Source organism: Accipiter gentilis, chromosome 10 (assembly GCF_929443795.1).
Source record: "Accipiter gentilis chromosome 10, bAccGen1.1, whole genome shotgun sequence".
Taxonomy (NCBI): Eukaryota; Metazoa; Chordata; class Aves; order Accipitriformes; family Accipitridae; genus Astur; species Astur gentilis.
This window is the reverse complement of record NC_064889.1, coordinates 15,597,058-15,611,067: the sequence shown is the minus strand read 5'-3', so window position 1 is coordinate 15,611,067 and position 14,010 is coordinate 15,597,058. Positions and strand designations below refer to the sequence as shown.

The window sequence follows — 14,010 nt, the reverse complement described above, 5'->3', positions numbered from 1 at the left end:
CTGATTCCTTCTTCAGGGTATCAACAAAAATGTCATGTCACAGTATAACACAAGTTTCTGGCTCCTTCTCAAAATGAGTGTGCTGGAGCTTTATGTACTTAAGGTAGCAAGCGTGCTGCTAACTACAAATCTTACTCCCTTCTCAGGATTAGAGCTTGTCTTCACTGATGTGTTAATTTGAAATAAATTTGTCCCTTACATGACTCATCTCCAAGCCCAAAAATCTCTAGCTCCATTTCACTGGTGATTTACATGCAAACTAGCTGGCAATGGAATAAAAAGGCTCAGACTAGGAGCAGAAGCCAGCAAGCAGCTGATACTCAAAACCAGGCTGTGACTCACATACAGTTCCAGAGGCAGACAGACCAGAGAGGATGGCAATTATCAGCAGGTGGAGTGGGGAAAGCAGGAGAGAATTTGGGGGAAAAATGGCTGTCGGCCCAGCTGGATCCATAAGACAACTTCTGTCCACATAATAGTTTACTTTATATGATACGAAACACTTACACAACAAACACCAACATTTATTGCTGGCTGACTACAAATAAAAAGGTAGAATAATAGGCTCCATCAGTTTATTTCTACATTAATTTTTGAAGTCATCCAGATCCTGGGTTCCACTGCCATTTTTTAATTAACGCTTTAAATGCCATGCTTCTCCCCGCTGCCCCAACCCCCAAAAAGCAGAAACCAAGCCAGAATATTTCTCTTTCTGGAGGACAAGGCATATATCAGAATATTTGCTCTCCCAATTTTGGCATTCACTTTATACCAGACTTTTCTAGCAAACCCAAAGAAAAGCTAGTTATTAAAAGAACTGTAACAGCCTCAGCCTGTTTATTACAACTTGCATATCTAGTTGAAAACAGACTCACTGGTTTCTACTTTACCTCGCATGGCTAAACACTCAAGTCTGAAAGTGCAGTTTTTCATTATTTTAATTGCTTGCTGGGTGGTTTAAAGATGCCCATATTTACCACTCTTCCTGACTGTATTTTTTTTAAAAAAGATTTGTTTAGAAACACTGCATTTCTTTGCCAAGATTGGACTACTTAGTGCCATATGTCTAATTCCAGAATCGGGGTGTCCTTGTTATGAGTTTAAACTGGTAAACATCATAAAATTTAGAAGGAGCAAGGTCAGCTAGAAAACTAAGTGGTCAAGCAAACATTTTCTCACTTAAAATAAGATAACCTCTTTTTCTTTTTTTCTTCCCCACTCCCCCCTGCCCCAAGCTGTCTCTTTGCCAATCAAAGTGGAAAGGTACTTCAAACACACTCAGCCCAACCAAGTTTTCACTGCTGTCCTTGTTGGTGGTCCGTCATATGGAATGGTTTTAATACTTGGAAGCAATACCTTAAGTGTCAGAAAACAAGAACATTTTATTTCTGCAGGAAAGCTTTCCAGTAGTACTAGTATTCTGGAAAAGAAAAAAAATTCCTCGTAGTAGATTAAAAGGTGAAAAGCCAAAAGAAATCAGAAAGAAAACTAGGAAACTATTCCTTATGGTAAGGTTCAACTTGTATCTCAAAGTTGGGGGAACGGCTATAACTTATATATTTATTTAAAACTCATTCGAGAATGATAGGAGAGGGGCATATTTTTTTCAGTCTCAAATTTCTAATGGCAAATGAAGTCTTTGGCTATGCATCAAAATCTATTTGGTACTGTTAGATTTAAATTACATTGACTCAGTAGAATTTTAGAAATGCAGTACGCAATGCACTGATGCAAGACATAGCTTGCTGAACAATGCAGGAGCTATAAGAAAATGCTCAATGTAAACATTTCTACGTTTCTGTTCTTTGGGAGGCCTCAAAAGTATTTGCTTTGAATCACTGTTTTTCATTTTCCCTGAAGACAAAGCAGTAAATGTGTCAAAACTATAATGTACCATTCTGTCCAGATGGTGGACAGAATGAATAAAGGTGAATAAAGGTGGCAGTATCTAATCAGGTCTTCTATAGTCATAGAGGGGGTACAAAAAAAACCCACAACCAACACCAAAACCAAACATATATTCACTGAATTTTGAAAATATCTAGCCAAAGAATTTCATCTGCATGTAATTCTTAAGTACACACATAGCAACTGAATATGCAAAGGGCTTAGTACGATCCTGTACAAAAATGAGAGCACAGTCCTGCCAGATTAAACCAGAACAAAATGTACTATCTTACATGTACAACATGAATCCATATGTAATTTTGCTGGGCTAGAAGAGTACAGTGTGTTCCCATTAATACTTACTCATCTTCCATTTCAAACTGTAAGCGTGTCTTTTCAGATAGCAAATACTTTTGGATATTTAAGTAACAGCTAGTTCTATTTTACTGAGATTACTTACTAACAAAGGAATGAATGATCCTGATTAAACTGGCTCCCTGCTTGAAAAATATCAAACACAACAGCCAAAGAAAACCCCTTTGAAACATTCCTGTGTTTGGAGGGTGTAAGGAAACTAATCTTGGATCATGACGATGATGATGCTATATAAAAATAATATCCATCTATCCCAACAAACTGGAAATTTTATTGGCCTGGATATGAGGAACAGTACAAGGGGGAAAGGGCACACTTGGGAAGATACGGAAGGATGACTTTTCCTGCAAGGGTCTCAACATCTTGTTGGCTAGCCAAAAGAACAGAGGTTGTGACCCACCCTCTTCTCCCACCTCCATGCCACAGTCTTAGTAACCTCTCATCCCTTTTATCTATTCTGCTCCCTGCCATGAATACAGATGGAAGTATGATCTTCACAGTAGATCAGAAAACACCAACCTCTTGTTTTGTTGGGGTCAAGTACACAAGGTTATTTCGCTTTTCCAATTTTCAACTATATCAACGTAACTTAGGATGTACAGGAAAACCAGGACTCTGTAGGGATGCCCACAGGTCAATTCTGGTGTTGAGGGAAAAGGGGGGAATGTATTTCCTGGCAAGCACCCCTTCAGAGTGGGGCAGGACAGAAAGTGAATTGCTAAAATTGAATTAAGGTGTGCAAGAAGATGCTACGGCATTTTTTTTATTATTATTATGTGGCAACCTTCCTGTACCAATTCCATTTCTGTGCTGGATACATTAGGTAATTAAAAATGGCCTTTGAATATACATACATTACTCTCTTTTTATTCACCTGCATATCCTTATCACAACTACCACATACCAAGCCTATCCATACCAGCTTACAAAAATTCAAGAAATTATGTGATGAAGGATTTTTCACCTTCTGGATTAAGACTTTATTCCATCCACTGAGTAAACAACTGTCCTAGTTTGGACAGACTGCATTTGGGCTGCAGTGCTCATAGTGGGGGTGGGGAATCGCCGCTCGGGGGACTAGCTGGGTGTCGGTCGGCAGGTGGTGAGCAATTGCACTGTGCATCATTTGTACATTCCAATCCTTTCATTATTGCTGTTGTTATTTTATTAGTGTTATCATTATCATTATTAGTTTCTTCTTTTCTGTTCTATTATGCTGTTCTTATCTCAACCCACGGGTTTTGCTTCTTTTTCCCGATTTTCTCCCCCATCCCACTGCAGGGGGCGGAGTGAGTGAGTGGCTGCGTGGTGCTTAGTTGCTGGCTGGGGTTAAACCACGACAACGTCATATGAAAGAGTACAATGATACACAGAAAACAAGAAAATTTCAAGTTTTCTGGCTCAGTTTGACCACTTGTATGAACATTTCAGCAAAAGCATAAGTAAATTACAACTGTACATTATCACCATCCTATGATTAAAAGAACTACTACTAACACAGTTGCTTTTATTTTCAACATTCTCATGTTTTAGCACCAGTTTCAGTTCCAAGAATTCAAACTTAATTTCATACTGCTCACCAAGTGTCTGAGAAGAGCAGGCTTCAAAGCTGGATCACCTTTGTGAAAGAACAGAAGCTGACCAGATCCCAGATCCAATTCAGTTTCCAATGGAATTAATGGAAAAGTTTCCATCAAATGGAATTGAGAACTGGCTTCTATATAGAGCTATGCTGGTATATGAGGGGTTGGGGGGTAGGGGGGATGGGGTGTCATTTTGTCTGTTTTTTAATCACTTATGCTATTCACATAGTCCAAACAGTCTATTCAAAGACTCAGACTATCCCTCTGTTATATTTGATTTATAACCTTCTCTAAAATGTACTCCATTTAATGGAAACTATTTTAATCAAAGTGTATTACCTTTATAGTGTTTTCCAACTACTGTCATTAAATGCAGCCTGAGTTGCAGCTGCATTTTACTGTCCTGTAAGTTACTGCTTTCCCAGGTGTTTGGTCCAGGGGACATCTTATCTAAGTACCTTTTCTGTTGATAATCAAGACCCTCTAGGGTAGCAAAAGCATGAATTATTGTAAACATATTTCAACTAAGTTCAAATAAATTACAGTAGTTCAGCATGCTTTCTGTTCTATCTTTTTTGCTTCCTTTTGAGTTCCTAAAAAGATACTTAGTCTAAAGCTTTAATAAACTCATCTCAGATCTCTTCTCTCTTTAGAGTAGTGATAAGCAAACTATTTTTCCGCAAAGTAGCTCCTATAAGGAGACCATCTTTCAAAATAAGGCTGCCAATCACTTGACAGAACCATATCTTGTGACTGCAGGGCAAGTTTGGCTCTTCATTCACTTTTACAGGGAGTATTTCCTAACAAATTCCCTCCTCTTCAATTAAGAAATGTACTGTAAGTGTCTATGAATGTAATTCAGGCAGTTTTGATGTGAAGTTCAACTGACTTCTGGAACACATTGTGTTATGAGTAAATTTCCACAGCATGCCACACATTTCCTAGGTCTACTTTAGATCTTTTGCCAAGATTAACAGCATTTCTTTCATGTTGCTTTCTTTACATTTATATCTATATTCCATGTTTAACATAATGTTTCTATGGGTCTGGAGAAAGCATTAAAGATCTTCAACTTTAAAATACATAATTTGTTGCCTTCTAAACACTCTGCTTCATCCATTATTATGCTTCGTATTTGGTTCTTTATAATTCACTCAACCTTCCCTTCTGAAAACTTCATGAACTAATAAAATCTGCTGACTTTTCACAAGCTGGGAAATGCAAGATCTGCCTTGTACTGATTTATCCATGAAATAAAACAATTTAGGATACGTCAAACAATTCATAGAAAGGACAACCACCTCTAATTCTACACATTTTAGAGAACTAACTATAAACATCTATTAACACATCAATAAACCATTGTTGCTTTCATCTCTACTACATCTGAATAATATTTCCCATAAGTGGTATTGATCTATTATTTCTACACTTAAGTGCCTTAATTTTCATTTCATGTAGTGTGTTATCATTCAATTTGCTATAAATTTGATGTGTCTTCAAAAGATAACACACACTTTGTATCTTTATTTCACAGTAATCTATATCTCAGAGTTACATGAATGTGACAATCTCTTACCATTTTCACATATGTCATACTGACCTGGTCATCATAACGATAAGTGAGGAATTGTTCCCCCGTGGTATCCTCAAGAAAACTCCCCTGTGGAGAAAGTGCAAACTCAGGCAAGAAGTATGCACCTTGGGATTGCTCTGCTTTTGTCTGTAAGAGATTCAGAAAGTTCACATTACAGCTACTACAAACACAAGTCAAAATTTTAAAAAACTCTATGCACATAATTACAAAGACTAGACACAAACTTCCGGGGGGGGGGGGGGAAGTTGTGTTTTCAGGCACAGTATTTTTGGGTGGATACTTTGCTACAGAGGTGTGTGACGACGATATACCAAATGCTTACAGGGGTTCAAAACCAAACAAGATGCCTCAATAGCAGAATCAACTATTAAACAAAAGGATATTATCCCTGCCTTATCAGCCATCGCTGCTGAAAGACACTGTGAAAACCACACTGGAAAAGCAACATTAAAGTACACTTTCTTTTTCCTTATACACTTCACTAGAGAGTTACTGGCTGCTGCAGATAATGGGCTTTTGGTTCAATACTGTATTCCTACAGGAAGATACAAAGACACAGAATCACAGAATAACAGCTTGGAAGACATCTTGAGAGCTCATCTTGTCCAGTCTCCTCAAAGTAGGGTAACCTATGAAAACATGACATGGTGAATTACTTTCCTATCCTGCAGGAAGATATTACTGCAAAGAAGAAATTGGAGGGGAATGGGGAATGACTGAACACTAGGCAGTAGTCCATATTAGTTCTGTATGCTATTCGCAATTGTTGAAAAGCCATTTGAGAACAGACTGGGAGAGGAAGAAGGGACCATTCTGAGCTACAGAGGAGCTAATTCTGTCAGAATCAGAGTCAGTACCTCCAACCAGGCTGTCTGACACCTGGGCACTTATTAGACAAATGACTTTTGCCTTACTGATCTATGGATGTTCAGTATCATAACACACCTGAAGTGTGCTAGACATGAGGAATACATGCTGGTTGAATACCCTGTCATTGCATTGTAGGTCTAAAGCATCCCAGATATATGGCAAATGTATTGCATGGACTCTTATGTCCTTATTCCTACTACATTGTAAGTCTACCCTGAGAAGCTAATTGGTTTGCATAATAGAGAAAACACGCAATCATCTTTTGAATGCAGAGCATTGAGTCCAGCCATGGTTAGGGGAGAGTGGAAAGGGCAAGGAAATGAAAATTACCTTCCAAAAGGTTGACACCTTTCAGGGAAGAAAACAAGGCCTGAAATGTACAAGTTACTGCTGGACATTTCCCAATTAGTCAACTTAATAAATGGGGTTTAATTAAACTGTTTGTTATATTTTGACATCTAGATCGTAATTTTACATGAAAGCTAGCAGTGGCCATCAACCAGTTTCCAGGCTATCAGCTAGAACTGTACCAAATATAGGTGTGTAATCTCAGCGCCAGATAACTAGAGATTTCAAAAGTAATTCACATAATTTGACCAGGCTTTGGTGGAAAAGGAAGGCAAGACCTTCCGCAGTTTCTCTCTTGCAGTAAGTTCACTTTCTGAAGCTCACAACTCATCTCATAAAAAGCAGACAACATGTCATTTGCAGTATAGGTCTGGAGATGTTCATGTTGCTTTTGCTTACTCTGTTCTGCAAAGAAGCAGCTGTCAGCTTTTCAGACTGTAAACCCCATCATTCGTGACAGCATTAGATTAACATACTTGTTTTAAATCAAGCAATCTTCATATCAACTAGAAATAGCTTGCAAAGTACATGTCTAGACTAGGGTAAAAGGTCATATTTTAGCATGCAAGACTGAACAAGATTTTAAAGAGGCTTTTTTCATCAGACCTGCATAAGAGTAATTCATGCTCACATCACGTTATCATGACATTTCTATAAAGCCTATTATAGCAGTGGTCTCACTCGTACACTTTAGCCAAATGACTTTATTTATGCAGAATTAAATCATAAAATATGGAGAATAAATCTACATTTGATAACAATAGTTTCCCCATAAAGCAACCAAGAGAGGTCCACAGTCATGCTTCATGCTGAATCCAAGCTGCCTGCAGCGGATGCAAACCTTGACATGTTAAGTATAACCCAGACATGAAACTGGCTGACATAATCTGGCATTTTTCCCCACTGGTTTCAATGGGCTATCGATAGATCCTATGTGAGGGAATATGGCAATGATGTAATCCTATGATTTCAGCACAGGACTAATGGATAAGAGATATGTGTTCTAAATCTCAAGTGGCTGGGGTGAAAGTACATAACATTTCTACCTCAGTTTCCCCAGGTGTAAAACACAATTACACCACCATCTGACCTACATTAATGGTGTACTGCAAAGTTTAATTTATATTTGTAAAATACTTTGGAAAAGAATAGTGTTAAGTGCTAGTGATTTATAACAATATTTTTTAAAAAGCTGCCTAATTTACAGACAGAAGAGAATCCAAATTACCCCACCACACTTCTTAGATTGCTTGTGTTTCTCATCTTTATAAGCTAAACATTTAAAATAGAAAGTCTTTGGACATTCATCAGTATTATGCTTTGAATATAAAAGATGCCAACATTTGAAGCTGAAATAACAATTTAATAAATATGACATGAAAAACTAAAGGCTTCTCTCACACACATTCAATTTTCATATTAAAAGCTAATGAGCAGCTAGCCACAGAAGAAGCAGAAGAATGCTTGCTACATTAAGGCAAGTAAAATCTGGCTTCTAGGCATGGAAAAATTAAATGTAAAAGATGAATGTTTTGTAAGGTTACACAGGAGGTTACAATGGAAACTGATCTGCTAACTACACCAATAGGTACTGCTACCTACCCACTATAACTAAAGTAAGGAAGAATGCAGCAAAGCATTTAATTAAAAATAAAAATCTACTAAGAACACACTATGGGTTGTCATGGCAAACCGAAGTTGAAGCCAAGTAATTACAGCTGGTAAACAACCCAAATCAATAAGTTAATTTAAAAAAAATCAAAGCTTCAAATGCTCAAAGAACTCTTCTGTATCAACTCATCAAAGTAGCAGAAAAACATTTTTTCCCTCTAGATATAGGAACCTTCAAATAAGCTGCATGTGTCCAATGCACTTTCATTCATATATTGTACTGAACACAAAACATACTGTTTCCACTTAGTCCACTTTATTCCCCACTGAGGAATCTACCAATGTTCCTTATGAGGCTTATATATTTCTATGGGCAATTTTGCTTAAACGTAATTCAAATTTCAAGCATCTGTGGGTTTATAGTATATTTGGGATCATCTCTGAATGACTTAGCTAATCTGATATAAATTCATTATTTTAAACTAAAGACTGCAAGTGCAAGTTTCAGAAAACAATTACATTTCATGCTAGTGTTTTAAGTCTGTTTAATGGCCAGTTTAATATTAATAGCTTTAAGTTAAACGTGTCAAAATTACAAGTACCCTTAAGATTTAGAATGGGCATTTTAAACCAGCTTTTATCATCTTCTTAAACATATGAAGACAGAAGGTGATAATGTAGCCAAACCAGATATAATAATAATCACTGCCTAAAATTCATTTAAATTAATACATCAGGTAGCAAGGAAGTGTGTACTGCCATACTGACAAAGAAGAAAATTTAAAAGTTGGAAACAGGTTTGTGTTTGAAAATCTTTCTACCTATCGGTTAATCAGAACATGTAACTTACTAGTCAGAAACTGAAAAAAAATAAGGTCTTCCATGCTACATCATTCTACCTATGTGCTCAAGGAGAACTATCCTGGTAAATAGACAATGTATGTAGGGTCTGGGAAGTGTAAAATGGCACTGTTCTTATTCAAAGGTTTATGCTCTGAGCACAGCTTTGATCTTAGGTTATGATTGCTTCCTCACTCATCACTCCCCACCTCAGTGCTTAAAGACTAAATTACTCTTCCACTTTCATCTGCAGAAGACAAAATGAATAGCTTATATCCAAGCCTCTGGTTTTTAGATCTCCCTCCACCAAGAGTTGCATGTTGTCATTTTTACTGCTGCCTGATTTCATTGCTCTGTATACTGCTCTGACTAGAAGCATCTGCCCTAGTTGAAGTTGCTGGATTTGGGGATTTTATATTTTATTTTATTACTGAAAGTAAGAGGGATGATTACTGAGTGCTTCACAGCCAATGCTGACATTAGCAAGTAGCACGGCTGAGTAGGGCTGAATCTGCAGATAAAAGTGGTGTGCAGGACTGAATGCCCACACAAAGCATACTTGAAGGAGAGGGGCTTATTTTAAACTAGCTTTAGTCAAGCCTATGGACTGAATATCTCTTAGCAACTGAAGCACAGTAGGTGTACTGCTGGGGTACATCTTCTGGTTCAGTTTGATCCAAAAGGAATCCCATTAGCACACTCTGAAACCCCTACACAATGCAAACTACTTTAACAGCTCTTTTTTCCTTGATACCCTGGATTCACATTGACTACTGCCATCCACTTGTAATTATCAAATCAGAACAGTTACTAAAATGTGGAGTTTCCCTATGACTAAAAATTACAAATATTAATCATTGGTCATTCCTTCCAAGGTACAGATTAACAATTTCATCAAAGGATTTAAACTCTTATTGTAATTTCAGATAAATTTAAAAAATGTAGTTTAGTCTACAATTCTCAGGGATCATTTGATACAAAGGCTATGACAAAGTTCAACCAAACCTCATAATAACATGCCACTATTCTATTTAATCATAGCCACCAGGAGACTGGAAAGTAATTGTTCCATATTTATATATAAACAGCAGCAGCTTTAGAAAGTGAGCTTTCTGCTAAGTCTGAGTTGTGAAGGTCAAGAAGATGAGAAAACAGAGATGGAATGTCTCAAAGAAACAACTTGAACGTAATTAGAAATAAAACACTAATCTTGCAGGTACAGAGGAATTTTTAACTTTAGAGTTTCTTGGCACCAAGAACCACATTAAGAGAAAAATAAGAACTATGCTCTCATATACACTTCTTAACGCAAATCGGCATTACCTAGACTTAAATCAGTCATTCCCTAGTCAAGCCTGCATGCTTGCTAAAATTCGGAGCATAATGAGAACAAGTTGTTTTGTGCAATGAAGAAGATGAAAACTTCAAAATTCTCTATTTTAAATGGCCAAGATGACAAAATACCACACTCTTCCTGAAACTTCCTCAGTATCTTCTTTTTAAAAAGAGGAACAGACAAAAGATAAAGGTCCAGTCACCCAAAGCTTTATAGTTATGCACAACTGCACTATCCTGCCCAAAGTAAATTCTGTTATAAGACGACCAGCATAGTGAAGGCAGTTTGCTTCCCATAGTTTTGTGGCTCTTTTATTAGTTCTTGTTGGAAGGGGAAGATTGGGGAGGGTCTTGAAAGCATTAGTTTCCAAAATCGCTTTTAGGGAAAAAGATGGGGAAAGCAGATAAAGTAAGAAAAACTGTCTGCATTCTTAATGACCTGTAAATATTTTTTTTTTTTTTTGTCAGATTAATATGCATGGCAAGTTCAATCATATACCAAAATGTATGCCTTCTGATTTAATTCAGGTTAAATATCTGTCTACTAAGCTGCTGTAGCATATGATTTACGCCCCAGGGAAGTAATATACCAGCTAAGTAGCAGTTCAGTTTAATGGCTTTTCAAGGACTCCAGTACAAAAATGTTGGATAGAGCATAGCACTCCAGCTTCATCACAACATGATGTGTTAGCAGATAAACAAAGTCACATTAACAGTTCAGAACTTCAAACATCTCCAGAGCAAGCAACGCTGATGAAGAAGTATCTAGTAAGACTCAGCTTAGTTTTTGTCATGGCCAAGATTTACAAAACCAACTTCCTAGTGCTAGACACTCTGAAACATTTAAAGACCCTTCAAGTGAACTGAGTTTCCACAGAAGCTGCCAGCAGCTCAGCATTTCTGGAAACCAGGCCAATTATTTAATTATTAATGTTAAACTAAGAGGTCAGCATTTCAAACCAGAATTAAAATATAAATGTCATTTCTTCTAAAAAAAAAGAAAAAAACTCAGCTGAACTGATAAAAGCCAAGCACTTCATAAAAGAACCCTGAAACACTGAACATGACTGTCAGATTTCATCAGGGAAGTCACAAGTGAGAAGATGAAACAACCTGAAAGACTGAACCAAAATTCTTCCAGGGACAGAACTCAAGTGTACGATTCAAGGATTGTTTTTCCGTGGTGCATGCTCTTTATTAGCTAAAGGCAGACCTCAGACCTATCTGATTTAAGACCAAATCTAATGATTTTTCCTCTAATCTCTCATTCTAGATCTGTTTAGAACATGTAGAAATAAAGCAAGCTTGGGAAAATGTGCCTGTAAGTTGAAGATACATACAAAGATAAGTCAAAGACAATTCTTAAGTATTTTGTGTAAGCCACCTATTTATAACACAGCAAAATGGTATCAGCAAGCAACTTAGAAACTGCAAGTTCAGCTATCACTTGAATAGTGTCTACTGTTGAAAACTGAATTTAAGCTATAACTCCAATCATATTCACAACTGCAAGAAAGCAACTACCTATATCATCTCAGCTGCTCAAACCAAGCCCATCCTGCACCCATTAAGCACTAGGACTCATCCCACTGACTTGAATGTGCTTAAGATCATGTCATCAAAACAATAGTGCTCAGTCTAAACCTTTTTTCATGCTGTAAGTTTGTACAACTTAAAGCCAACGCTGAACACAAGAATAATAATGGAGATAATTTTGCTTTTAAATTAAGATACTATCTTTCAGTCTTTTCAAAGGACATTTCTACCAAAATTTTTCTTGATTAAATGTAAATACATTTTCTTTGGCATAGCTTGGGCTGCAGACTAAGATCAACACATTTTGAAAATCTTTCTCAGTACCTTCTAAAACTTATACTAGAGATTAGACTTTTGGATATTTATCAACAACTACTTGTGTTTTCTCTTACTATGGTCTGGCTAAAAGATTAAACTTTTCACTGAAAGGCTGCAGTAGTATTCAGCCAAAATCTCATTTAGTTTCAAAACCCAGCTTAAATATCAACTCTGTTTCGTATTTCCAAAAGAAATACAAACCCTGGAGTTTTCCTTCTTCCAGTGAAGCTGCTTCTAAACTGTGTTAGGCAGACTCTGCCTTCTTTCCAAAGGCTTGATTTGATGTGCCTAATACTTGGTTTTAAATGAGCTGCACTAGCAGATTGAAGTTGCTCCCAGTGATATCAATGGCAAAGTTTCCACCAACATCCTTACAGAACCAGGGCCTAAATACATCTGCAGCAGGACAACATCCCTTACAATATAACACTTACTATTAGAATTGTAATAACACTAGATACTCTGCGCTCTCTAGCTTTGCATAAATAAGAGCCAAGGTGAAAAATACAGCACTCGGACAAGATGACCCTAGAGCAGTTCATTTCCAATTATTGTCAGAAAGTTAGTGACTGTGGATCAGATTCTGCTTTCAAAATATGCAATGCTCAATTATTTCCCTAAGTCTTTAGTTTAGCCTTGGGGGAACGGGCACAACAATATCTAGAGCCAACATAAAAGTAATTTTACAGTATACGGATAAAACATACACTATAAAATCTGGGTATTACTATTACCAGTGAGAGTAGAGTTTCACATACAAAGTGCACAAGCCTATTCTTAAGAACATGAAAAAAGGCTTGCAAAGATATGGATTTACCAGTAGAAAGAGAAGAAACTAGATAACAAAAAACCCCAGTAATTTTAATCGCTGTCCTCTGATTTCCTGCCACAGTGGTGATACTACTTATATTCCCAGCATAGTGGGATGTCTACTTTGTCTACTTACAGATGCTCAGAATTTGCATTAAGTATGCCAGTGGCACAGTGTTGAAAGGCTAAGAGGTGCTGGCAGTCTGGTGAGGAGGGACTGTACCTGCTGTGTGGAGGGAAAGGAATTCATTCTTGAACTCATACCTCCTGTAATGCACACCTTGACTGCTCCATTGCATTTTTCTGTTTCTTTACTTACGTGTTTTATAAAGGTCTTGTTCAACAATTTATCTTAAATAAAGCACTGCCTTATGATAATGTGAAATTCTAACAACAGCTTTGAATGGTGAGGGAAGATTCTACCTTCACATTCTCTGAGGCTTGATGCTTTAGGGGCAGGGGGAGTGGTTAGGAGATGTTTTCACTTTTTTTTTTAAAGACTGAAGTTTTACTAAAATCCTCTTGATGAACACTCCTCTGTGCCTAAAACAGTGAAAGGGAAGGAATATCTTGTTAAAAAATCTGGAAATGAGACAGAAAATACTCTTTCATGAAAACCTCTTTTTCAAGTCTTGCAAGCAAGACAGACATAGGTGACTGAAGTCTTTAAAAAGACTTTTTTTATCCCTTCTTTCACCATATGTTCCGCTATTCCAAAAAAAAACCCCTTTTCATTCTTTTAGTAACCTAATAATTGGTAAAACTTTTGTCATAAATCAAGTCCTTTCAGCATTATCGGACCATGTTCTCACAGAACTCTATTTATCTCTTATTCATTGAAGGTTTCTAAGGGTCCTTATGATCTCCATTGAAAAAACATGCTACAAAAGTACTGTCAGC

At 37.0% G+C, this 14,010-nt stretch overlaps 1 protein-coding gene across 6 annotated transcripts in view; it reads right to left on the bottom strand.

Annotated features, from left to right (window-relative positions):
• Positions 1–14,010, bottom strand: part of ADAMTSL3 (ADAMTS like 3) — a 189,542-nt gene that overhangs the window by 151,895 nt on the left and 23,637 nt on the right. For 5 of the 6 annotated variants that reach the window (XR_007507472.1, XM_049812196.1, XM_049812199.1 and 2 more), the window contains exon 3: positions 5,449–5,568. Coding sequence is in view for 5 of the 6 variants with exons in the window: in XM_049812196.1 (XP_049668153.1) it covers positions 5,449–5,568 (120 nt within the window). In the remaining variant the exon portion in view is untranslated. The remainder of the gene's footprint in view (positions 1–5,448; positions 5,569–14,010) is intronic. The other variant, XM_049812197.1, reaches the window with a different exon arrangement.